Source organism: Puma concolor, chromosome E1, assembly GCF_028749965.1.
Source record: "Puma concolor isolate L17-30 chromosome E1, mPumCon1.1.hap2, whole genome shotgun sequence".
Classification (NCBI taxonomy): Eukaryota; Metazoa; Chordata; class Mammalia; order Carnivora; family Felidae; genus Puma; species Puma concolor.
Genome location: NC_141680.1, coordinates 19,444,877 through 19,471,457, shown reverse-complemented (window position 1 = coordinate 19,471,457; position 26,581 = coordinate 19,444,877). Strand labels below are relative to the sequence as shown.

The 26,581-nt window shown below is 52.5% G+C and overlaps 1 protein-coding gene and 1 long non-coding RNA gene across 3 annotated transcripts in view; one reads left to right on the top strand and one right to left on the bottom strand.

Moving 5' to 3' along the window:
* The window catches only part of KSR1 (kinase suppressor of ras 1), a 163,911-nt gene extending 144,243 nt beyond the window's left edge, over positions 1-19,668 (top strand). The window contains exons 15-21 of one of the 2 annotated variants that reach the window (XM_086686538.1): positions 1,223-1,319; positions 3,948-4,081; positions 4,654-4,785; positions 5,958-6,093; positions 11,968-12,101; positions 14,677-14,757; positions 16,658-19,668. In XM_086686538.1, the coding sequence (XP_086542664.1) occupies positions 1,223-1,319; positions 3,948-4,081; positions 4,654-4,785; positions 5,958-6,093; positions 11,968-12,101; positions 14,677-14,757; positions 16,658-16,736 (793 nt within the window). In that variant the 3' untranslated portion in view covers positions 16,737-19,668. The remainder of the gene's footprint in view (positions 1-1,222; positions 1,320-3,947; positions 4,082-4,653; positions 4,786-5,957; positions 6,094-11,967; positions 12,102-14,676; positions 14,758-16,657) is intronic. The other variant, XM_086686539.1, reaches the window with a different exon arrangement.
* A 710-nt stretch (positions 19,669-20,378) lies between these two features.
* LOC147574180 (uncharacterized) lies at positions 20,379-26,581 on the bottom strand. Its single transcript, XR_015243975.1, has 3 exons — positions 26,452-26,581; positions 23,209-23,415; positions 20,379-20,547 (listed from the first exon to the last, which is right to left on the bottom strand). It is a non-coding gene; the product is annotated as an uncharacterized LOC147574180 (long non-coding RNA).

Here is a 26,581-nt window from a genome sequence, read left to right as displayed (position 1 = left end):
GGAAGCCCTTGTTTGTGCATGGGTCAATTCCTGTGGTGCAAATACTCTCCCCCGAGCTGATTTCAAGCTGCCACCATGACTTCACTGAAAGCGGGCTGGGCTCTGACGGATCCCTGGTTGCCCCCAGTATATTCAGCCCGCCCTCTTTTGCTGGGCACTTTGCTGTAATGAACATCTTTGTTTCCGTATGTTGGTGAACTTCTGTGAGTACCTGTGCTGGGCGAGAGTGTACGAATGTGGTGGTCTGATGGGCATTGTCTGTTTCCACTCCAGAAAGTGCTCACCCGTCCCCCCCAGCCTTCGGTGCATGACTGTCCATTCCCCCAGCACTGAGCATGGGAGGCTGAAACGTTTTGACATTCAAACAGTTGTTGTTGGGTGTTCACCTTTTTTTTTTCTTTTTTTTACATTTATTCATTTTTGAAAGAGCACAAGCTGGGGAGGGGCAGAGAGAGAGGGAGACATAGAATCCGAAGCAGGTTCCCATTTCTGAGCTGTCAGCACAGAGCCCAACGCGGGGCTCGAACCCACAAACCATGGGATCATGACCTGAGCTAAAGTCGGATGCTTAACTGACTGGGCCACCCCGGCGCCCCGGGCATTTACTTTTAAAATCAGGAACTGCAAGGGGCACCTGGGTGGTTAGGCACCCAGTTCTTGAGATTTCAGCTCAGGTCTTGATCCTCAGGGTCGTGAGTTCAGGTCCCACATTGGGCTCTGGGTGTGAAGCCTCTAAATGAATGAATAAATGAATAAATATATATAAATATATAAATAAATGTATAAATATTAAAAAGTAATAAAAATAAATGAAAGATAAAAAACCAGAAACGGTAACGAGAGGTTAGTGAAGGCATTTTGGAATATATACATGGAGGTTTCAAGAAGAAACTAGAAATCACTCTAATCCTATCAACCAAGAGCCCACTCATTAACATTCTGATGATGTCCCCTGTAGCCAGACCCGGTGCTTTGAAAGAACCTTCAGCACCATCCCTCCATTCACCCCATCCGTCTCTCTTCACCCCTGCCACACCATGAGAATCTGAGTCTGCTTAAAGGGACTACACATAACAAAACATCCACTACCACATTATGCTGAGGGCGTTAGAACACAGACGAGGAACCGTCAGTCACTATCCCAGACCCCTCGGCCGGTTCTCCAAGTCTCCGAGGCTCTAAGAATCCCCACACCTCTGTCTGACCCCACCACTCTCCACAGCTTCTGCAAGGGACGGACATTGCACTCATTTGTGAGGGACCCCAAGACGTCTCTGGACATCAACAAGACCAGACAGATTGCTCAGGAGATCATCAAGGTAAAGGATGAGCCGGCCGGTCCCGGGGTTCCTGGCCTTCCTCCTGCTCCGTCTCTTCCTGTAGCTGGAGCACCTCAAGGGTGGGCCCCCCGTCTCCTTCCCTCTGTCCGTGTCTCACCCACTCAGAGCCAGGAGCTAGACGCCCAGTCTGTGATGACGGATGAATTGGAGCACGGCAGGCTTTAAGGGTTTGAATCCTGGTCGCACCAGCTGTGTGACTTTGGGCGGGTCATTGAGCCTCTCTGAGCCTTGACTTCCTCTTCAGTAAGCCAGTAAGATGGGGCTTCCAATATAGCCTCCCCCGTTGGATTAGTGCTGGAGCAGAATGGGATAATCCGCTGAGGGCCCACTGGGCACAGGGCATGGCGCTTGATGAGCGTCTTTGAACTGATTGAGGGCGGTGTGAAAGCACCCACGCTTTTCTGCCTTCAGGTTTCCAAATCCAAGTTTCGTGAGGACCGGCCCTCAGGCAGCCTGCCTGCCTGCCTGCCTCCCTCCCTCCCTCCCTCCCTCCTGCCATCCACCGTGCATGTGTGCGTGTCTTTAGCAAGGAAGAGACACAAGTCACCGGTGACTTCTATGCGCACATCAAGATTTCCACGTGACATGACATGTCCACGTGGCTAAATTAATGAATTAAATTTCAAAGCCTCTCCGTTAAAAGCCCACATTTACGCCTTCGTTTGCAGCATGTCTCCTTTTGGAGGAGGTGGAGGGAGCCGCTGGGTGTTACACCTACTTCATGTTGTCCCCCGACTTGCTGGGCCCTGCTCCCCACTGTCCCCCCTGCTCCCCACTGTCCCCCCTGCTCTGCCTCCCTCCCCCGCACCAAACTGTTTTTCTCTCCTTACGGTCCATACTCTGGAGCGTCTGTATGGTTGCTGACCACCTGAGGTCAGATGAAGGAGCCATCTGGAAGATTCTAGGGGCAGACGAGAGAAGTTACTCAGATTTTGGAGCCATAGAGCCGGAAGCCGCCTCTCTGCTGGCTCGTTTGGTTTTCCACCTGCTGAAACGCTGTCCTTTCTAAGCCACTTTCTTTTGTTCTCATCTTTGGCGTCTTGAGGTTCAAAATACGAGAACAGGGTCCTGACCTTTGGCTAGGTTTGTGATTGGGGAGCTACTCTGGAGACCCCGAGATAGCGTGAGAAGGAAGGGGATTTGTGCTCCAGACCTGAGCATTTATTTTTTATTTTACTTGAAAAAAATTTTTTAATGTTTATTTATTTTTGAGAGAATGTGCAAGTGGGGGAGAGGCAGAGAGAGAGGGAGACACAGAATCCGAAGCAGGCTCCAGGTTCCGAGCTGTCCGCACAGAGCCCGACACGGGGCTCGAACCCACAAACCACGAGATCGTGACCTGAGCCAAAGTTGGACGCTTAACTGACTGAGCCACCCGGGTGCCTTGTAGACCTGGGCACCTAAATCTCATCTCTTGAAGCTGGCCTTCGAGCCCGTGGCACCTCTTCTGTACACAAGGCTCAGAGTGGCACAGCCACTCGTCCTCGGTCATGTAGCTGGTCCCTGTTTGGCCCCGGGTGGTGTCTTTGGTCCCTGAGGAAGGCTTGTGCCTTGGTTGGGTTTGGGAAATGGGCAGATAGTCTAGGAATGACCCTCTTGCATTCAGGATGGACTTTGGGGAAGGAGCAAGTCAGTCTTTCCTGGGGCTCTCTGCTTGCACAGCGTGGGTGAGAGCTCTCCTGTAAGCCTTGGGAGGCGGTGGGGGGTGCTACCACAGACCCCACACCCTCCCCATCTCCGGCCTCGTGTAAATTCTTCTCTGATGCTCTCCAGACCCCCTCGGACCGAGCTCTGGCCTCAGCTGGCTTCTGTGTCGCGGCTCGTTCTTTCTGTTCCCTAAATGTGGTCTGTTTACTTTTCCATTTCCCACCCCAAGTAGCTTTAAAGCCAGAAGGACTCTCATAATGTGGGAGGCGTCCTCCACGTGGGCGGTTGGGAGGTGGCCTTACGTGCGCCTCTTTCTGAGTTGGCGGGATGGCCACTTCAGCGGTGGCAGCTGCCCCTGTTCTGGAGGGCATCGGGGGAGTAGGCGGGAGTCCTGAGTTTCGTGTCAGAAGACAGTTGGACCTTGGGTGAGAGCGTGCCTGCGTCAGGTGGCCTGTGTCCCAGACAGACACTGGGACCACCTGAATTTGGGAGCCCCCTCTCTGGGAATTCATCTCTTGCCTAGCTTACGGGTAGAGGCCAGTTGGTGTGAAGCCTGATAGAGACCCTATAGATCACCCGATTGCTGTATGACTTAACGTGGGGGGTATCACGGCTCTTTATACACTTCCTGACCCCCCAGCTCCCCACCCGCCACCCTCTCCACACCTTAGCTAAGCATACAGTGCCCGTTGGACAGCACAGTACCACGGACTAGCCTGAACCAGGCCTCAGCAATGCTGCTTAACTGCTGTGTGGCCTGGGGCAAGTGACTTCCCCTCTCTGAGGCTCGGTTTCCTCATCTGTAAAATGGAGATAATTCGACCGCATAGGATTTTGAAGATCCCATGAGGGGACGTGGGGAGGGTGTCCAGCTCACTGCCCAGCCCAGGTGGGCAGCCCAAGGTGAATCCTTGTCACTTGTCTTCCCGCCCCGCCAACGTGAGGCTCGCTGTTTTCCAGGGCATGGGATATCTACATGCCAAGGGCATTGTGCACAAAGATCTCAAATCCAAGAACGTCTTCTATGACAACGGCAAAGTGGTCATCACAGACTTCGGGCTGTTTGGGATCTCGGGCGTGGTCCGAGAGGGACGGTGAGTTGGCCTTGGGCGTCTGGACGGAACGGGGAGGAACTGGGTGGTGCCGGCCAGGCTCCGAGGTGCAGCTGAGGTCTGGGCACTTGCTATCTGTTGCTGAGGAGCTGCCCTCCCTACAGGAAAGGCCAGGTTTGCTTAGGTCCTGTCCTTAGGGTTCTGGTCACGAGTCAGGCATGGGTGACGTTTGGGTCCCTCATACGTGGCGCTTCATTCTCAGGCTGACCCCATGGAGGCTGGGTCCCCTTGCTCACACGTGACCTATTTGCTCACTGACTTGGACAGGGGACGAGGGTTCACGTCCCCAGTACGAGGAAGAGCATCAGCCCAGTACCAGGCTGGAGAATCAATCAGCTCCCTGCTAATACCTGCTTTCCTAGAAAAACCGGGTTATCCCTCTTCTGTAACGTCCCCCCAAAGCACCGGTGCCTTGGCCAAGTGCAGGATCAGTGTGCTGTTTTCGGGGCCACGCATGGGTGGGGTGCTGGCCCTGGGGCACCCGTGGGCCGGGCTGCCTCTTTGCTGCTGGCTGAAAGGCTCCCATGCCCTCGTTCTGGCTTCTTGGCCTCCAGGCGTGAGAACCAGCTGAAGCTGTCACATGACTGGCTGTGCTACTTGGCCCCGGAGATTGTCCGCGAGATGACCCCCGGGAAGGACGAGGACCAGCTGCCGTTCTCCAAAGCTGCTGACGTCTATGCATTTGGGTGAGGAGGACCCACGCGTCCCCCTCTTTTGGGGCTCTGAGGCCAAGAGTGACCGAAAGAAAGGGCACGGCTGACCTTGGGGGCAAGGAGGGGGTGATGTCATGCTTCAAGTCCTGATTCTGCCGCTTGTTGGCTAAGGAACCACATCCTTGACCTTCTCTTTTTCCTCAGCTGTAAAATGGGAAGAATAATGGTACCTCCTCTAAGGTTTCATGAGGACTAAGGTAATTTCTGGGTGTCTGTCTCACCCAGTGCCCCGTGGAGATGCTGACCAGAGCTAAGAATTGTCCCTCTGGGAGAACCAGGGGGTCCTGCCAGCCGGCCTCTAGTGCCCCCATGAAGCTAACCAAGAGAAAAATAAAAATATAGACACATAACGTGAGCCAGATACAGAATTTAAAGTTTTCTCTTAGCCATGCTAAAAAAAAAAAAAGAAAAATAGATAAAACCCGTTTTGATAATGTGTTTAGCTCAATATTATCCAAAATATTATCATTTCAACATGTAATCAGAATTTAAAAATTAAGGAGCTATTTTACCCAACGAAGTTTCCAAACTTTGGAGAGTACTTTGCACCTGCAGCACATCTCAGGTCCACTCTCCACATTTCAGTTGCTCGATAGCCCCCCATGGCTAGTGGCCCCTGCACTGAACAGTGGGGGTCTAACGGAGAAGGTCAAGATGAGTCAGGAAAGGTGAGGGAGCTTGGAGAGGCTGAGTGAGGGCCTCACCCTGTCGTCTCTGGGTGTCCTTTCCCCTGAGGGTAGTTTCTTCCTCTCCTTACCTTGAACTCTTACTTCCTGAGCACCTGTGTGCGTGCCAGGCGCTGGGCTTGGCCTTTGTTACTCCTCAGCCAACCTTGGACGTAGGCATCAGCCCCACTGAGGCTAGACATTTGTACCAGGATATCTGTTTGGAGCCTATGCAGCCTCAGACCTTCCATCACAACAGATGTGTAGGGCCACGGGTCCCCTTGTGACTGGAAGGAGCTGCTGGGATGCTGTCATGGTATCTCTGGGAGCCTGGTGGGTGGGGAAAGCTGGAGGAGGATCCCGGATGCTCTGGCTGGGTTCCTCGCACTGTGGCAGCAGGAACCCCCCTGCCCCCCTTCCCCTGGGCATGAGCTGGGCCGAGCGGTTCAGGAGCTCACGCTGCATGGGTGGTCCCCACAGGACTGTTTGGTATGAACTTCAAGCAAGAGACTGGCCCTTTAAGAACCAAGCTGCAGAGGCCTTGATCTGGCAGATTGGAAGTGGAGAGGGAATGAAGCGCGTCCTGGCCTCCGTCAGCCTGGGGAAGGAAGTCACTGTGAGTAGCCCCCTGTTCTTAGGGACGGAGGGCTAGAGGGAGGGAGGCTGGGCACACAGCAGGTGTACCCTTCTTCATTTACTCACCTGAGAAAGGGGACCCACCAGGAGGCAGAAGTATGCTGGGCAGGCCTCTTTGCTGCTGGCTAAAAGGTCTGTGTCCTTTATTACCCAACTGTTTTTCTTTATACAAAACCATGGTCTTTAAAAAAAATGGTGGTGGCGGGGGACGGGGGGGTGGAAGGCATCTGGGTGGCTCAGTCAGTTAAGCATCAGACTTCAGCTCAGGTCAGGATCTCACGGTTCGTGGATTCGAGCCCCGTGTCGGGTTCTGGGCTGACAGCTCGGAACCTGGAGCCTGCTTCGGATTCTGTGTCTCCCTCCCTCTCTGCCCCTCCCTGGCTTGCACTCTGTCTCCCTCTGTTGCTCAAAAATAAATGTTAAAAAAAAAAAAAAAAGACTGGAAAGAAATAAAAATAAAGGTAATGCTTTTAACTGAATTGTGAGTTGAAAAGATAGTAAAACCCCATCTGTTACTTACATGAAAGAAGGTGATGGATGCACAGAGCACAAATGGATGGGGGGGTTACCATGGTATCGGATCTTTCTCTAAAGTGTTCTTCTCAACTGTTAAAGAACAAATCGAAGTTTCCACAGCGTATTTGGGTTGCCACGGTGCCAAATCAGGTGCTGATCTCGTGTTTCTGAATACCTCTAATGGTTTCTCTGCGTTGCATTTTGTAAGTTTCCTCACCCTGGCATAATGACACATAAAGGAACCCAGGGCTCAACGTTTTGAGCAGATAGGTGCCAGCCTGGATGTTAATAAGCTCCAGTAGGTATCTGGGTGGCATAACATTGGAGGACCACCTCATGCTGGTCTGGGTTGAGATCTAACTAGGCTGTGACCTTCTTGTTGAAGTCCTGGATAGTGTTGGCAGAATCCCCATCTGCAAACTGGGACAGGCAGAGTGAGAAATGCAACCTAATCTTCCTTGAAGATCTTAAAAAAAAAAATTTGTTTAATGTTTGTTTTTGAGAGAGAGGCAGAGACAGAGTGTGAGCAGGGGAGGGGCAGAGAGAGAGGGAGACACAGAATCTGAAGCAGGCTCCATCCAGGTTCTGAGCTGTCAGCACAGAGCCCGACGTGGGGCTCAAACCCACGAACCGTGGGATCATGACCTGAGCCGAAGTCAGATGCTTAACTGATGGAGCCACCCAGGTGCCCCTTCTTTCAAGATCTTAACAGATCTTAGTATTTTCCTCCTTGGACCGGTAGCAAGTTGGTAGGGCATCTTTGGCATACTCGCTTGACATTGTGCTTGGTGTACTTTATTTCCTCAGGAGTACAGGCCATCTGGTTGAAGTGCAAACTATTTGTACAGGGACGCCCCTCCAAGAATGACACCAAAATGGGGGCGCAGTTGGTTAAGCCTCCGACTTCGGCTCAGGTCATAATCTCACAGTTCGTGGGTTCAAACCCCGCATCAGGCTGTGTGCTGACAGCTCGGATCCTGGAGGATTCTGTGTGTGTGTGTCTCTCTCTCTCTCTCTCTCTCTCTCTCTCTCTCTCTCTCTCTCTGTCTCTCTGCCCCTCCCCCACTCGCCCTCTGTTTCTTTCTCTCTCAAAAATAAATACACATAAAAAAAAAGGAATGACACCAAAATGCTAATCTACAGCACCGACACCAGGCTCCTCTTTGGCCAACTGATACCACCTCGCTGGGGTGTCAGGCAGGGTGAGTGGGTGATGAGTGCTTGGCCAGCTCCTCAGGCAGAACCACCTTTCCCATGACATGGCCTTGGACACCTTAGCAGGGTAGTGGTAGGAGGGGTCCGGGCTCCTGGCTGCTGGGTAGTTCAGAGAGCAGCTACAGCAGCTACTACCCTACAGTCTTAAAAAAATTCCTTTAAGTTCTTTTTTTAAAAATACTTATTTATTTGGAAGAGAGTGCAAGCAGGGGAGGGGCAGAGAGAAAGGGACAGAGAATCCGAAATGGGCTCTGCGGTGACAGGCTGACAGCAGCGATCCGGATGTGGGGCTTGAACTCACAAACCGCGAGATCATGACCTGAGCCCAAGTCGGATGCGCAACCGACTGAGCCACCCCGGTGCCCAACCCCCCCCAAATTTTTTTTAAATACATACCTTTAGCAAGATCAAGCTCCTAACACATAGCTAATTTTTTCTTAATCATGATCTTTTTTCCACACGACCTTTTATTTTTTATTATTTTTAAGTCACTGACAAATCCCTTTAAGTCTGTCTACCCTCCTGTCCCATGGCTTACGCCATAATGTACCTACTTCTCTGTTGTTGGACATTTAGGTTATTTCCAATTTCTAATAACTTTACAATAAAGTTATTAAGGACACTTTGTATAAGTCAGAGTATGCGTGCATGTATGTTTTATCAGAAGGAAAAAATAGCCTTCGTTGCCTTCTTAGCAACAATCACAATTATATTTCTACACACTTAGAGTCTTAGAGCAGAGTGGTGGGTGAGGGCCTGGAACAGAGTGCAGAGCCCACCAGAGGACTACAAGGGAGTCAGGATTCAATGCTGGCTACAAGTCAGAATCATCTGGGAGCTTTTATTTATTTACTTTAATGTTTATTTATTTTGAGAAAGAGTACATGCACAGATGTGCACACATGTGCAGGTTAAGGGCAGAGACAGGGAGAGAGAGAATCAGCCTCAGTTAGGCTCCATGCCCAGCGCTGAGCCTGCCACAGGGCTTGATCTCACGACTGTGAGATCATGACCTGAGCTGAAATCAAGAGTTGGGTGCTTAACCAACTGAGCCGGCGAGCTCTTAAAAATATCAGGTCTAGGGCCTCCACCAGACAGAAAGATTTAATTGGCCTGGGTTGGGGCTAAGATCATAATTAGTTGTTTTTATTTTTCATTTTTAAATAAAGCTCCTCCTAGTGCACAGCCAGAGTTGTGTTTTGGAAGGATTTCTAGCAGCGTGGGGTTATGTGACCTTTGAAGCTTCTTAAGAATAGATTAGGCACAGGGGGTGGGGAAATGGGGACAGAGAGCAAACGTTCCAGCAGTCAGCTTCTGGCTCATGAAAGTTGACTTTCCTGTTTGATCTTTTCTTTTTTTTTTTTTTAATACATTGCCATTGGAGGGTAGAGGGGGTGTTGGTCAATGGCAATAAAAAGTGATTTTTGACTCATAGTCAAAAGTAGTAAGTACCCTCGGAGGGGCACCTTATCTCTGTCCCTCCAGCCACACTACTGTAAGTTTATCACCAGGCACTACTTTCTGTGTTAAGGCAGCCATGGTGAGTTAGTGTGCATAGGATGACATCAAAAGGCCAGAGGATTCTTAATGAAAACCAGCAGTCCCTTTCCTCTGGTCACTCTCCAAAAGACTGACTTCTTGTTCCATCAGGTCTTCATTCCAGGACCCTCTGCCCCTTCTTCTCTGCTCAACTTGCATCGCTTTCTCTTTATCGTTTTATCAGGACTAATTTTGTGTTGCCATGATTAAGTCTTCCATCCTGTATCTATAGATAGAGGCTGAAAGTGAAAAGACAATAAACAATGTGTGCACTATTATAATAGATTGTAATTGCTATTAGATACTGGTTAAGTAGTTCACGGGGATTACATTTTCTTCTTTGTGGGTCCATCTCTTTTCTTCCATTCTATCAGTTATTCAAAGGCTCACCACGATTTTGTTGGCTTCACGTGTGGACCATGGTTTTCTTGTGTGGTTTTATGTTTTTCCTGTAGTTTCTAATGGCCTTTCTTTTCTTCCTCATTGAGAGAGGTAATAAACACCTTTACCGTATTCCTAAGGTCTTGCATCTCCTACACACTGCTTATGGAATGGAATTTGTTTCATTCTTTTCAGGGCCCACTGATTTCTTATAATTTGCATGATGGAATTTTAGGCCTACTGTAGTGTTGTCATTTTTTCATTTCTTTTCATTCATTCCTGGGTGAATACTAGAATTTCTTGTATCTCATGTCTTTCCATTTCTTTATTTGCACTCCAGCAAAATGAGAGTGAAACCTAAAGGATCTCCTTCCCAGTAGATGCATAAGAGAGTCTTTGAATCCGTACATGCCTCAACACGTCCTTGCTTCACTTTCACACCAGAGGTTCACAATAACCTTGCCTAAGAATGTGACATTTTTGCTCTGCTATCTACTAAGTGTCCAGTGCATTGCTGAGCAATCTGATATTAATCTTAATTCTCAATCTTTTATAGATGCCCTGTTTTATTCTTTCTGGGAACCTCTTGGGATCTTCTCTTTATCCTTGTTATATTGAAATTTTATTAAAATATACCTTAGAATAAGTTTATTTCTTGGTTTGATTTTCTTTTTTCAGTTGGGTCCCTTCACACTGAGCCTTTTCAGAGTAAGATTCCAATTTTCCTTGAAAGTTGCTGGGAAATTTACTTTTATTATGTTTTTTTTCTTTTTTATATAGTTTCCTGCCCTATAGTTTCTTTGTTTCCTCTTGTGGAAACTCCCATTAGACAGAATTTGATCCTTGGTGAGCTTCTGTGTCTTTTACCTTCTTTCTTTTATTTTAGAGAGGGAGAGAGAGAGTACAAGTGGGAGAGAGGAGCAGAGAGAGGGAGAGAGAGGGAGACTCTTAAGCAGGCTGCACGTTCAGTGCAGAGCCTGTCGTGAGTCTCGATCCCATGACCCTGGGATCATGACCTGAGCCAAAATCAAGAGTCGGACACTCACCCGACTGAGCCACCCAGGCGATCCTCTTTGACCTTGAATGTTTTCTATTCCCTACCTAAAATTGAGTACACAATCTGGGGAATTTCCTGGATTTTATCTTCCAGTACTCCTAATGTTTCATTTCAAAAGTTGTATTATTAATTTCAAGCACTCCCTTATTTTTGGTGTTTTTTTTTTTTATTGCACCTTGGTCTTGTTTTATGGATAGAGTAGCTTCTACACACACACACACACACTCAGTTGAGAACAGAAGCCCGAGCTGCCTAAGTCAGTGAGCATTTCCTGCCTGGTCGTGTGTACAGGCCTGTTTTCTCACAGGAGCTCTGCTGAACTGAAAGGCTGCAGGGTGTGCTGTAGATGTGCAGATCCTGAGATAGGCAGCAAACTACCCATGTCAGAGGGCCTTCACTCTTAGGGTGCATTTGGGAAGGGTGCTCTGCTAACTCTCAAGTTCTGCCCTCTGTTTTATCCTGGTCGCTCCCAGCCTCCATTCCTGGAACGCTGCAGTCGCTCCTGCCTCCATTGCGGTCCCACCCCACAGTTATTCTGAGCGTCTTGTGTTTCTTCTGCTTTCCATTTGAAAAATCTACAACCCCGTTTCTTTCTTTCTTTTTTCTTTCTTTTTTTTTTAAGTGTGTTTATGTTGAGAGAGACCAAGACAGCATAAGTAGGGGAGGGGCAGTGGGGAGAGAGAGAATCCCAAGCAGGCCCTGCACGATCAGCACAGAGCCTGATGCAGGTCTCAAGCTCACGAAACCGTGAGAGCATGGCCTGAGCCAAAACCAAGAGTCGGACACTTAACCGACTGAGCCACCCAGGCGCCCCTACAATCCCATTTCTGATCTCTTTCCTATTACCCGTTTATTCAGCTTTATTCCTGTTATTCCAGGACGGTCTAAGAAGAAAAGAGGGGAGACAAGCTCGTGCCCTTTGTTTTCAACTAGAAGCATGAGCTCTTCTGAGATTCAATTATTTCTCTGAAATAACTACTCCAGAAATGGCCAGTCTTCTTACTATCGGCAGGATGTTCAGGGGACACGGACAGAAGGGGGGGGTGGTGCTTGAGAGCATCAAAGGGGTCCTACGCCGCGTAGCCCAGCTGTGCCTTCCTCGCTCCCCGCCAGCTCTCACGCCGCTAATGTCGGTTCTGCTTGCAGGAGATCCTGTCTGCCTGCTGGGCTTTCGACCTGCAGGAGAGGCCCAGCTTCACCCTGCTGATGGACATGCTGGAGAAACTGCCCAAGCTGAACCGGCGGCTCTCCCACCCCGGCCACTTCTGGAAGTCCGCTGAGTAAGTCCCCCCTCCGTGGGCCACACCCGCCAAGCAGGCCTTTTGCAGCCTGACCTGGTGTCTTAAAGGGCCCTGTCGGCTCTGTCTGCCTACGACTTTGATCTGGGGAATATACAGAGCAGATTCACCAGAGGCGACTAGTCCCCTTGTCCAAGTGATACTAGGGTCTTGTTTGTTTCAGAGACTCCTTTTGCGAGATGAGCGTCTCTGGTACTCTGTTGTGAAAACCCAGCATCGCTGTTATCAGAACAGGGCTGACACTGGGCCCAGGCTAGGCCCGGGGAAGATTCCACCATAGAAGGGGCCAGACAGGAAGCCAGAGCAGCGTGGGTGTTACAGCACCACCAAAATCGGCAAAGTGACTGTTACTTAAAAGGGTGCAGACTCGAGACCGGTTTCTAGCCCCCAGATCAGCCACCTGTTACGGGGACGGCATGGCCTGAGTTTGTGTGCTCCTCTGACACGAGAAGTCCAGCTCCCTTCTGTTTAATCACACCGTCCTTTGTACCCCCTTGGTACAGGGTGGTCTTTACTCCTCCATTCCGTCTCGTTCCCTTCGTGCTGTGCCCCTCTGGCCCTCTCTGCCAGAACACTCAGAAACGGACCTCTGCCCTGCTGCGAGCCCTTTGTGAGAATCCGGGAAAGTCCTTCCTTGTGCCGGGCCTCGGTTTCCACGGCTTTAGCAAGCAGGGGTTGGGCCAGAGGGAGGCTGGCCGACTTGTGAAGGGGGACGGGCTGCTAGCGGAGGGAGCTGTGTTAGGCTTTGCAGGCCCCCAGGATTGGTAGCGCACCCAGCAGCAGTGTGAGGCTGTGACAGCACCATATACAGTCCCCGCCACAAGGACTCAGCTCTGCCGTCTGATGCAAGAGCAGCCCCAGCACCTACATCAGGGGATGGCTGTGCTCTAAGACAGCTTTATTTAGGGACGCTCACCCTTGAACTTCATGCAGCTTTCCCATATTGTGAAGTCTTCTTTTGATTCCCACCCCCCACAACCCATTCAGAAAGGTAAAAACCATTCTTAGTTTATGGATTATACAGAAACGGGTTGGGCAGGCCCTATGTGACCAGACCCCTGAGTGACAGGAACGGTTTTAAACTTTTTGAAGGCCAAGGGCACTTCCTAAAAGTGCGATCTCCCACCAAGTCCCCATTGATGATAACAGATAAAGCAAAGCTGCCCTTGCTAGTTGTGGGGCAGAAGCTCGTCCGCACCCCCAAGCGGCTCGTGGGGCACCTGCGGCCACGTCGCTGAGCCCCTGGAGAAGCTGCACCTGATCCCACGTCTGCTGCCCAGGTGTTTGGTGGCAGCTGTACTGTCCATGGTTCTAGAAAGGGCGGCTGGTAAATATTTTAGGCTTGTGGGTCATGTGGTCTCTGTCATACGTTCTTGGTTTTTCTGTTTTTGTTTTGGACAAAGCTTCAAAGTGGTCCACATCTTTTAGTGGCTGGATTTGGCGTCAATATAGTTCGCCAGCCCCTCCCATCTGAAAACAAGCCAGACGGGGTCTCAAGCTGCAGGGGAGGGGAGGCCTGGCAGGGTCGCCCGACCTGCCAGAGGTTGCAGGCAGAAGTCCGTGAAGAAATGCAGTGAACTGCTGATTTAGGTCGTTTGTAGGGACGGTCTAGAGGAATGACAGTTTAGGGCTGTGTCTGTTAGAATGACACAGTAGTTTCGATATTTTGCTCTTAAGATGAGTCAGACTCCATAACCTAATGTGACCATTAAAGGTGTGGGTTGTAGCCAGCCTTTGCTGGGTATCTGCTACACACCTGGGGAGACTGAAGGCCAAGGCCAGGTTTCGGCCAGCAAGGAGTTTATAGTGTAATTGGATAAAGAAGGGAATGGTTATAACACGCTAAGGGCTGTGACAGAGAACAGCCTTTGTGGGAACACACGCAGGGGCCTCTCTGCCCACCGAGGGGGCTTGAGAAAGGGTCTCCAGAAGCGGGGGGGTGGGGGGGGGGGGTCACTGGAACTGGGTTTTGAGCAGGAGCTCTCCTGGCAGAGGCCAAGAGACTGGGGTTCCCCTGGACTTGCAAAAAGTTCAAGGATCTGGTTTGTCAGACCTTGGGCGACTTGTTTAATGTCTTGGACGCTGGTTTTCTCAGCCACAGAAGAGAAGGCCGCAGCGGGTGGGTCTGGCATTCCGGAGATACTTCCAGATTCCCTAAAGACCACATAGCCCCACCTTCTCATTTCACAGGTGGGAAACGGGAGTCCCACATGGGCATCGTTCCGTGCCCAAAGCCATCCGTTTTAGCCCCTGGGAGGAAAGAATGCCAGCAGCCCCGCCTGAGTCTCAGTCCGAGCTCCCCGCTCAGGCTCTGTTCTTCAACACATTCAGTGTCTAATTCTCATCTTCTCTTTTCTTTTCCATCCGTCTTGCTGCTTTGTTTATTTTCGGGGGGTGGCGGATGCGCTGGCCCCTTCTGTCGTCCCTCCCCTCCCTGCCGTCCTGATTCCCGGGGCTCCTCCTCCACCCGTCTGCACCGGGTGCCCGACTCCCGTCACCCACTGGACTGCGCTGTTCCCACACTTGGCAAAATGGCCGCGGGCCCCCCCCCCCCCAGGCGCTGGCGGAGCCGCTACTACGGGAAAGGACGTTACGGCCACCTGGACTTTAAGAACTCCTTTCCGGTTCTGGAGGAACAGTGTGTCTTTCTGCCTGTTTGCACCCTGCTTCCTGCTCTGTCTCTGCGTCCGGCTTCCCCGTTTTTGTGTGTTTTGTTCGCATAAACCGAAGTGATACTCCTGTCGCTGAAACGGCCACTGGCAAGGGCCCCGCAGGCCTGTGCGTCTCTCGCTGGGCCGAGAAGACCCACAGCATGTGGCAGGGCCTCCGTCTACCCACTGTGGCAGATGATGGCCCGTCCCTGGGTGGGAGCCATCTCAGATCATTGGCCCAAGTCCAGGGTGCCCTTTGGCCAGAGCTTCAAAGAAGGGAAAGCAGTAAGCAAAAACAGTGAACTTTTAGGAAGTCACTTCGGATAGTCCGGGGCTGAGGGGCAGTGGACCCATTGGCCAACCTCTGTCTAAACATTCTGTGACTGTCCCGGCGGAGCTCTGGACAGGTGCTTCGTGCCAGGTCCCTTCCAAGCTCTCTGGGCTGCCCAGCTGGGAATGGAGTGGGGGGATGCCTTTTTCCCCCTCTGTGGGGAAAGAGGGTCCCCTGCCCCCTGCCCTGGCCAGGCCTCTGCCGCTCCCCCTGCCCCTCTGTGGGCTCGGCCTCTGACTCTGTTCTCCCCTCTTCTCTTTCTTCCCGTAGGTTGTAGGCCTGGCTGCCTTGCATGCACTCGGGGCTTTCTTCCTCCTAATCGACCCGTGGCACCGTGACTTCTGCTCAAGCGCAAACTGAGATGCGGGCACTAACCCAGGGGATGCGATCTGTGCTGCTCCGAGCGTCTCTCCCGAGACTTCTTCTCTCGCTTTGTTTTTGAAACTGACCCCCACCCCTCTCCACGGCCTATGTGTGCCTGAGTAACCGCTGCCCACGAGGATCCCCTAACAGAATTGCCTCCCGGATGGGACTTCATTGTCTAACTCTTCTTCTGTGGGGCGGCACTGTTGGTGTTTGGGTGGTGCTGTCTCCCTACTAACACCTCAGCGAGATTCGTGCCCCCCTGAGCACCTCGGCCTCCCGCCGGCCGTACTGCTCCCACAGCGCAGCGGAGAGGTTTGGCTTGGCTGCTGAGCCGCAGAGATCTTGTCCAGCAAGGAGCGGGAGGATTTCAGAGCTGCCGAAGGCCAGGCCCCCCTGGAGGGCCGGGGGGGTGGTGGACACCAAAAGTCCTGTTGCCGTGAAAGACACTAGCCTGCCAGGGCTTTGTCCTCAGCGGCGCGCTTAGGAAAGTTGTCCTAAAACAGAGCGGGGGGTGGGGGAGGGCTGTCGCCAGACGATTTCACTGATGGGAACGAAGCTTTTGCCCCCGGTCCCCACGATGTTAACTCCCTTTACATCCGCCCAGTGCGGACAGAAAGTACCAGACCCCAGGTCAGCGTTCATCAAGAGTGTGGCTGAGAGGCCACACACACTCGCTGTGCCGCTTACCAAATTCACATTCCTGGGGTCCCTCCCACAACTGAGCCCAGGTCTCCGGAGGTGGGCCCTGAGAATCTGCATTTCAGCGTGCTTCCCACATGGTCTCTGATGCCTGGGGACCTTGTCCGAAAGGAGTGTGGGATGTCCCTCTCGGTACTTGGGGACAGGTTTCTCTCTCCTCCCGCTTGTGCTCGGAGCAGAGCTCTGCTGGGCTGCAGGTGAGAAAGTAGTTCGGACAAGGCCACGGCAGTGACTGGTGCTGAGGACTCGGAGACTAACGAGCCCACTGCCCCACCCCCACCCCCACCCCGGGAGGGTGTGTGGCCAAGTCTTAGCACCCCGGCCACGTGTGGCCAGGAGCAGCTCAGCCGAGGCTGTTGGCATGCAGTCACTCTCGCTTCTTGCTGGGGCCGGGTCCTCCGCGGAGCTTCTGACACTGACCTAGCTAACACCGCCCTACTTCTAATGGAGACCAGCGTGGCCGTAACCCTTCTTTTTGTTCCTCTTCGCAGCATTAACAGCAGCAAAGTTGTACCCCGGTTCGAAAGGTTTGGCTTGGGCGTCCTGGAGCCCAGTAATCCAAAGATGTAGCCAACTTGTGCACTTTTTCCGCCGATTTCTTTCTCTCTTAAACGCGGTCCTGAAACATCCCAACAACCGCCAACGACGAAAACGAAAACCCTCTCCGAGACATCGGTCCACCCTCCCAAGTGCCGCAAACCAGGAACGCGACTCATCGATTCAGACCTTTCGTCCACGGAAACACCCGGGCTGGCAATGGAGCTGCACCTGCTGTTTGTCTTAAAGTGACATCACCAACAACCAGACCCGCCCTGACAGGCAGCAAACGTTTACACATACGTCTCTGTGGAGTGAACTCGCCGTTTTACAGCAGGTACTAAGAAAAAGTGCTCTGCAGAAGTGGGCTGGCACCACCTGCCAGGCTGGTGGAAGCGACCCCACCCCCCCTCCCCGGAGGCCCCTGTCGGCAGTGAGAAGGAAGAAAAGCACGGTGACTGTGGCTGTTCTCGGGGTAGGATGGGGACCACAAGGTTCGACCTGGACTCTGCTTTGGCCCTAAACCCCATCCGTGGGGAGTCTCCCTCTGTAGGGTTCTCCCCCGTCCTACCGGAAGGACACTGTCCCTTTTTCCTCTGGCAGAGGAAACCCTGGCTAGGAACCAAGCTGGATTATATGAGGGTCGGGGGTTCCCAGCGAGCTGAGGTTCTCATTCGGCCCCAGGGATCCAGCCCCTACCTGCCAGAAAAGTAGAGACGGCTGAAACCCAAATAACATCTGGACTGACCCAGTGGTCGGTAGCCAGGGTTTGTACGGCCTGTAGAGAGCTTTTCTTCTCGCGGCTTCCAGGAAGGCAGACGCTAAGGAGCTGGGACTCATCCGTGTCCCTGGCTCACATGTGAGCGAAGAGGCTAAGAGCGAAGGCCCAGCCCCACGGCTGTGGACACCGTGAAGGCTTGATTGGTGAGAAGAAAGAAGGTAGGGGGAGAGAGAAGTGGCAGGCAGTAGGGTCCCTGAGCCCACCCTCCCAGCCACAGGGTGACCTGGCTCTTTGGGAGCCCGTCAGCAGTCATGCCAAGGTTCGGAACTGCCCACCTCTTCTCCCCCAGCCCTTTTCGAAGTCCTTGCCACTCCTGAGTCTTCCACTGCCCGCGTCTGAGTTCTCGGCTGGGACGGGAGGCCCGTGCCCCCCACGCCTTTCATCTGGACCCACCCGGCCCCCAGTCTTCAGAGCCTTCCGTGAACCGAGTCCGGGCCACTTGCGTACATTTGCGCCAGAAGGAGGGGCTTGACTGGGGAAAGTCGGTGACGTGAGAGCATCCTGTCTGTCTTCATCAGAAGCCGTCACCTAAAGAGAAAAGTTCCAAACGGGAGAGAAGCCTTCAGTGGACGTTACGCCATGTTAGGCCCCAAACCAGAACTGACCAAGGGTGACGAGGGTGGAGACGTGGTTGGATTCAGACCCAGAAGCTGTGTCCATGCTCTGAGCCAAGATGGGGAGGTGTGTGGGCCACCCATCCCTTCCGTTTAGACTCCCCCAGCAAAGCTCCCAATCTTCAGAGCCTTCCCTGGAGTCTGGCCACAATGTCCTGGGAAGTGGGCCGCGGCCTCGAAGTCGTAGGGCCACCTTCCTGTCTCTGGGTCAGATGCCCCCCGGCCCGACCCACACTCGCTTGGAGAGCGCAGCTGTGCAGCCGGGCAAGGTATCCAGGCTCCCGCCCCCCATGAGCGCCCCAGACCCGAGCTCCTTTCCCTTCCTGGTCGGGGAAGACAGGAGCTGACACCCAGCTAGAGTCAGCCCCGGGTGGCTCTTCCCTCCTCCGTGAGACTGCTGGTCTCATCCTGTCATCCCTTGGCCTCCCCCGTGGGCGTCACGCCCGCAGGTCAGTTCAAGAAGCTTTCGTCGAATACCTACGGTGTCTTATGCAAGTTCAGGGACCCACGATGGGAGCCGTCACAGTCCCTGCCCTTAAGGAATTGACACTTTGCCAGGAACCCTGAAGGAGAGCCGAAGGCCTGGGGGACACCCCCTTCGTCTTCAGGGCCCTGGACGGCTCCCCAGCTCTTGGCCTAGCCTCTGTGCTGCCTGTCATTTAAAAAAAAAAAAAAGAAAAAAAAACGTGGTCCCTTTCTCCTTCCGTCTCTTTAAGTGACTGTGAATTGAGGTTGGGAACACGTGCTTGCCCTTCTGTGTGCTCTCCCCGTCTGCCATGCAAACACACGAAGGACGGCAGATACTGTGAATTCAGCCCTCACGGCCAGCCGTGAAGGGGACGGAGAAGCTGGGAGGGCCTCCTTGGCGAGAGCTCTGGGGGCTGCGGAGTCCCCAGCGGGGTCTGAGAGTGGAGCCCAAGCTTTGGTCCTTCTTTACAGCGGGCCCCCAGTCCCCAACGTCCCCTCCCAAACCCTAGGGCCCGTGTCCCCGCTGCCTTTATTCCCCCAAGCCGCAGTCCCTGGGTCTCCATCCAACTCGAGATCCCGAATCCCAGCCAGCTCCCCGTTAGTCGAGGGCAGTGTAGCGATGTTGACCTCTCTCGCGTCACCAAACCCGCGCAGGGCGCTGGAATCCTGCCCCGTCGTGGCCTTTCTTCTTGTGATCACAGGGGGCAGCTGTGCGCCCTGTAAGCCTGTATTGCCGTGGTTCTGTGTTGATTTGGGGGGGGGAGGGGGGCAGGGTGGAAACACAAATGTGAAGCCATTTAGGGAGCTCGTACGATGCTGCAGTGTTAGCCAGGATTTCATCAGTATGTGTAAAGCCAGCGTCTTCCGTGGCCACAGGCACACGCCTGCTTTTTTTTTGAATGTGATGTAAAATTTGTACAGTAAAAGTTTTTATATTTTCTATCAACCGCATTTGTCTTCCAGAAATGCTATTAATTTAAATTAAAACGGTTAGTATTCATGAACGTGCTGTCAGCAGTTTTTTGCCGCTGGTAAGAACACATCCTTTGTGCCAGGCCAAGCCTGGGTGTCTGGAGTTTGTGAATAAAATTGTACCAAGGTGTCTGGGGCTCGTGTCTACTTGGGTCGGCTCCAGATGAGTGCGAGGGGCTGCTCAGATGGATGGCGAGGGGGAATAGGAATGGAGGGGGGGTCCGGGATGGTTGGACCCCCTCTGGGAGCCCCTTCCGGAGAAAGAAGTTACCCATGGACTTTGAAGACAGACGGCAATAGTCACAGCTCGTGAGCAGACCCAGAGCCGCTCAGTGTCTCCTGGGCTGAGGGTGCCTGTGCCTCCTGGAAGCCATGCGGGGTGGGGAGCGGAGTGATCTCCTACCTGAATCTTATTTCTAGGAGCCTCTCTTGGCCGGTCATGGAGAGAGGTGCTTTGGAGGTTGGAGTAAGAACAGGCGGAGCCAAAAAGGAGCCAGCGTGAGGCGCCTGGGCGACTCAGTGGGTTGAGCGTCCGACTTCAGCTCAGGTCACGGTCTCGCGGTCCGTGAGTTCGAGCCCCGCGTCAGTCTCTGTGCTGACATTTCGGTGCCTGGAGCCTGCTTTGGATTCTGTGACTCCCTCTCTGCCCCTCCCTTGCTCGTTCTCTCTCTCTCTCTCTCTCAAAAGTGAATAAACATTAAAAAAAAAATTTTTTTTAAGAGGAGCCAGTATTCGTGAGGCCTCTCTGAGCCAGGGAGGTACTCTTCATGTATCCTCTTCCTTTAATCCAGCCCTCACAACACCACGAGGCGGGAATTGTGGTGTTTCAGCCGAGGAAACTGAGGCCCTGAGAGGTTAAACTACTCACCCAAGATGACACAGCTGGAAGGTGGCTCGTCCAGGACTCAGCCAACGGCTTTGACTCCAGAGTTTCCTCTCCGCAAAAGCCGAGGAACGTCCCAAGTCAGACATTTGCTGAGCACCTGTGCCCGGAAGATGGCGCCGAGTGCTGGAACACAGATAAAAAGGGGGTAGTGCCCTTGCGTTAAGAGGTCCCTCAGTCTGCCCGGCAGGCTTCATGGAGGAAGTGGCCTTGGAGCCGACTTGTAGGGTGAGTAATGTGTCTGGTGCATATAAACGAGAACAGGTCATTCTGCCCTGTAGGAACAGCATCTGCAAAGGCTCAGAGGTCTGGGAACACAGGGCGTGCTTGGGAAATCACGAGTGTTCCAGCTGTTGTAAAGTGGAACCAGGGGAGTAATTTGGAGCTGGAGGGATCCTGCAGGTGCCAAGCCAAGGAGTTTAGACTTTAACATGGCAGCCCTGGGGAGCCATTGAAGATTCTTGAGCAAGGGAGGGCTATAATTAGATTTATGTCTTAGATACATAGCACGGACTGGAGCGGGCCTAAAACTAGAGGCCAGGGGATCACGACCTGAGCTTTGATTGGATGTGGCGGAAAGGCGAGCGTCCAGGGTAACTCCGCAAACGTCTGCCCTCCTACTGATGGGGTTGCTTGGGGGCATCCAGGTGAGCACCGCATGGGCAGCGAGACCTTGCCTGGCAGCATGCCTTCAAGAAGAATTTGCTGTAGAAATGAATGGGTAAGGGTGGGAACAAGGAAAATTAAAAATGTGACCTTGTTCTGGAAGATCCAGTGGTAAAGCTGAGGGTCCCCAGTTCTGGAGACTTGGTTGGGGGGCTTGTTTCTAACTGCCCTACCCGGCATGTTTTCCTTAGCTGCTGGGTTTTTTAAATCTTTCTCCATAAGCCACATTTGTCCTTTTTTTCCTCCAAGTCACATTGGGAGATTTCTATTAACTCGAATTGATGTTATTAACTTTGCCAAGTCTTCAGTCAATATACCTTTATTTGATATAAGCCTACAGGTTCATACCACAGGATCATGAAGACTTTATGTGTTTTCATGTAAATCAGCGTTTTGTGATGAGTAAAACAATGTTCAAATAACAAGTTACTTCACTGAATTTTTTTTTTTAATGTTTATTTCTTTTTGAGAGAAAGAAACAGCACGTGAGCAGGGGAGGGGCAGAGAGAGAGGGAGACACAGAATCCGAAGCAGGCGCCAGGCTCTGAGCTGTCAGCACAAAGCCTGACGCAGGGCCCGAACTCACAAACTGTGAGATCATGACCTGAGCCGAAGTCAGATGCTTAACCAACTGAGCCACCCAGGCGCCCCCACATCTGGCTGTTTCTTAAAGTCTCTGGCTCTTGCTTTGACACCTGGGGTCCCCTATAAGATGATGTTCCGCTCCATGGAAAGTACTATTTCATTCCACATTGCATTCTTCCCCAGAGGTCCCCGGCTACGAAAGAGAACAGATTCATTGTTCCTCTCTGTTCAGCAGAGCAGCCTCCAGCCCCAGGTCCCTGCCACCCCTCTGGAATGAGCCCTGGGTGAGAAGGTGTTGACAGGACCCATAGCAGGACCTGAGGCTCTGGGCTTCTGACTTCCCAGGCACAGAAAAATACAGATCAGAAATGAAACCAGGAGACAGGTTGTGGCAGAGCTCTCCCTGCCCCTGGGGGCACAAAACGCAGTCACGTGGGCCGATGTTCCCTGCAGCAGGGGTTGGGTCCCATGAACGGAAGCCCTAGGAAGAGGCATGTGAGAAGTGAGGCGGGTGGTGCGGTGGTTAGAGGCACAGGCTTCGGTGCGGCACTGCCTGGGCTGAATCCCCGCTGTGATACTTTCTGGCTGTGTGACCTTGAGCAAGTTGCTTCACCTCTCTGTGCCTTCGTTTCTTCCCACATAGACTAGACAGTCAATTGCACCTACTTTGTAAAGCTGATGGAGAAGTAAATGTAAGGCACCCAGAATGGTTGCTTAGCATGTATTCAACGCTCTAACAAGTGTTAACTGAAAAAGAATCTTGGGGCGCCTGGGTGTCTCAGTGGGTTAAGCATCTGACTCTTGGTTTCGGCTCAGGTCATGATCTCATGGTTGACGAGCCCCGGCGTTGGGCTCAGCGCTGACAGCACAGAGCCGACTTGGGATTCTCTTTCTCCCTCTCCCTTTGCCCCTTTATGTGCACAGGCGTTCTCTCTCTCTCTCTCTCTCTCTCTCTCTCTCTAAATAAACTTAAAAAAAATCTCTGAGTACTCCCTCCTCTGGGCCCATCAAGTGCTTCCTGCACCCCAGGTCCCAGGAGGAACCCAGCACTTGTTTCTTGACTGTGGCAGTCATTGTATCTTCCAAGCATTTCCGGTCCCCAAGCTCTTCCAGAATCGCTGCTCCCCATCAGGAGGTGAGGTCTCACCCCTCTCCTTGAACCTGCCTCAACAACAGAATGTGGTAGAAATGGTGCAGCCTGACCCCTGAGGCTAAGGTTATAAAAGGACACAGCTTCCACCCTCTGCTCCCCGCTCTGGGGCAGAGATGAGCTGCCCCCACCTGGCCCTGCTCGAGTTCAGCTTTGTGAGCCGGAGCAATGCTGTCATTCTTTTAAGCTGCTAAGTTTTCGGGTAATTTTATGCAGCCGTAGGTAAGCAGAACACGGGCTAGATGAACCCGGCGGCATCCGCTCAGCAGGCCCGGAGCGCGTGGCCAGCTACCCGGGTCATCCCTTCAACAGACACCAGAGTGGAGGGAGGGGCCGCCAGGGGCGGGGGGTGGGGGGTAGTTCGTAGACCAAGGAGCCCGGCTGACCTGTCTTTGGCTGTTCGTGTCATGTGCGGTGCTGGGCGCTTCTCTGATTCTTCATCGATTATTCACAGTAAGGGCTGCCGGGAGCTTGGCCAGAGATGACAGGCGTAAAATCCCTGGCCCCGTGCCAGGCAGATGGCAATTTGGCGTCGGTAAACACTGGCTCCTTTCCTGGGGAGCGTTCACGGTCGAGGAAGAGGGACTCTGCTCCTGAAAGGAGAGGAGAGAAGGAAGGAGGCAGAGGGAAGCCTTCCAGAGGAAGGGCATAACCAGGCTTCATCTTCCTTTGGCAAGCGTCACTGGCTGGCACCCCAGCCGTTATCTGTCTTCCCAGCTGGTTTAGGAACCAAATCCGGAGGTGGGGTCCCCGAAAAGCTTGAACTTGAAGGCTCTTCTCTGCCTAGGCAATGGGTTTCCATGACTAGAGGTGTTTGCAACATTTGAGAGACCTAAGATGTATCTTTTAAAAAAACATTGACTGGGGCGCCTGGGTGGCGCAGTCGGTTAAGCGTCCGACTTCAGCCAGGTCACGATCTCGCCGTCCGTGAGTTCGAGCCCCGCGTCGGGCTCTGGGCTGATGGCTCAGAGCCTGGAGCCTGTTTCCGATTCTGTGTCTCCCTCTCTCTCTGCCCCTCCCCCGTTCATGCTCTGTCTCTCTCTATCCCAAAAATAAATAAACGTTGAAAAAAAAAATTTAAAAAAAATAAATAAAAAATAAAAAATAAAAAAATAAATAAAAAAACGTTGACTTCTTGAGCGTGAGAGAGCATGAGCAGGGGAGGGGCAGAGAGAGAGAGAGTCCCAAGCAGGCTCTGTGCTGACAGCAAAGCGTGAGACTTGATCCCACGAACTGCGAGAACATGACCTGCGCCGAAATCCAGAGTAGGTCACTTAAGCTCCTGAGCCATCCAGTCGCCCCGTGAGAGCTAAGATGTATGAAGCAAACTGATTAACACTACTGTCTCCTTCCCCTCCGGCGTCCCCTCTATCATACTGCCTCTTGAGTCGGGTGGTATTGGAGAAGCCAATTTGGGGGTCGGGCTAAGAGAGAGTCGTTGAGTTGGGCATATGTTCACTCTAGGTTTAGTGGGATATATTTATGTGGGTCACAGCCACCTCCATTAATGATTCAGTTATTCCCGACTGTCCCAGTTTAGGAATGGCTTCTGGAACCCTCCTCCTGTCTGTTGTGCCAACTCCCCTGGGTCCAGGTACAAAGATGCGGGGCCAGAGGGCCAAAGGAACGTGTCCCGTGTTACCTGGTACCCAGAGTACACAGGCAGTGGAGAAAAAAACAGGCCGTTGGAAAGACAGAATGATCTTTCTACTTCCTTTATGGAAAATGTGTCAAATCTTCACACAAAGAAGCAAAGAATATGCGGCCAAAAAAGTAAAAGGCGTTATAGTGCCAGGAAAGTAATAAAAATATTATTTTTCTGGATTTTATGCTGCTTGGGGTATTCATTGCAATGATTCAAATGTTTGTGTCCCCCCAAAATTTGCATGACCACCTTCACCCGCTTTGCCCACCGAGAGTTTTTATTTATGGAAGTGGCGGTGGTTGCCATTTATGGTGATGACGTGAAATTTGCTTTTATTTTTTTTTTTTAATTTTTTTTATTAACGTTTATTTATCTTTGAGACAGAGAGAGACAGAGCATGAACGGGGGAGGGTCAGAGAGAGGGAGACACAGAATCCGAAACAGGCTCCAGGCTCCGAACTGTCAGCACAGAGCCCGACGCGGGGCTCGAACTCACGGACCACGAGACCGTGACCTGAGCCGAAGTCGGCCGTTCAACCGACTGAGCCACCCAGGCGCCCCTGAAATTTGCTTTTAAGATAAAAGCATCCAGGGGCGCCCGGGTGGCTCAGTCGGTTGAGCATTCGACTCTTGATTTCGGCTCGGGTCACTATCTCACCGTTCATGAGTTCAAGCCCCACGTCATGGTGGAGCTGGCTTGGGATTCTCTCTCTCCCCCACTCACACTCTTGTTCTCTCTCTCTCTCGAAATAAATAAGTAAACTTTAAAAAGGAGAGAGAAGAAAAGCCTAAGTTTATTTAAAGGAAATCGGGAGCTAAGACTAGTCCCAGGCTAATCATGCAAGGACTAAAGGCCGAGGCGGCCGTGTGTCTGATAACTGATAGGACGCCAGTCTGGAGGCTCACCTGGGTTCCCCACTGAGGAAGTGTCAGCAGGGACTCTGAGTGTGCTTGGTTCCACTCCTCAGCCCTGCCGCCCATGGAAAGGATGTCGGCACTTTGCAAGCCCAGCCCCGCGGCCACTTCCTCTCTGGCCTCACCACCCACAAGTAAGATATGTGAACAAATAGATACGACTTAGGGAGCGCTTGCTCTGTGCCAGCGCCGGCCTAAGTGCCTTCCAAGCATTAGCTCGTTCAGCCCTCCCGACGACCTAATGAAAGAAGGCCCGTGATTCGCCCCACCTTACAGATGAGGAAACTGAGGCTCACAGAGCTCAAGTGACCTGCCTGGCCTCACTCAGCTGCTGTGCCCGCACTGAAAGCTGTACACGCTTCTTTCACAGCACAGTAGTGCGCTTAATAACTGGTACCCCCACCAACCCTAATGATCTATGAAACACTGGAAGGAAAGGACGAGATCCTCTCGGTCTGTGGTCCCCAGAGCCAAGTTCAGGGCTGGGCATGCAGCAAGTGCTCAGTAAATGCTCGTAAATAATTGCTCATCTGCACTTCTTCAAGGGGGTTTCACTTTCCTCTCTGGGCCCAGAGGTAGACTCACCAGCAGGGTCCCTCACTTGCGTGGACTGGGGCAGGGCCCTAGCCATGTGTGTGTTTGGTCATCTGTTTTGGTTAAGTAGGTTTTCCTTTCCTTCCCGTTCCCCCTCCTTCCCCTCCTTCCCCTCCTTCCCCTCCTTCCCCTCCTTCCCCTCCCTCCCCTCCCTCCCCTCCCTCCCCTCCCTCCCCTCCTTCCCCTCCTTCCCCTTCCCCTAGGTTTATTCATTTTTCAGAGACAGAGGCAGAGCATGGGTGGGGGAAGGGCAGAGGGGGGACAGAATCGGAAGCAGGCTCCAGGCTCTGAGCTGTCAGCACAGAGCCCAATGGGGGGCTGCTCGAACTCACAGACCGGACCGCAAGATTGTGTCCGCCGCTTAACTGACCGAGCCACCTAGGTGCCCCGTAGGTATCCATTTTCTTAAGGATGCCCCCCAGTCCCACAAGATCTGCATGAGGTGTCTGTTGAAAATGCAGATTTCCAGACTTACCTCTAAACTCCCCAAGCCCAGGCCCTGGGAGAGATTCCAGGCTCACCAAAGTCTGGGTATCACTATGCTAGATGTTTCCTGCCCCCCCCCCCCCCCCCCCCCCCGTTCCTTGCTGGCTGTATTTACTTTA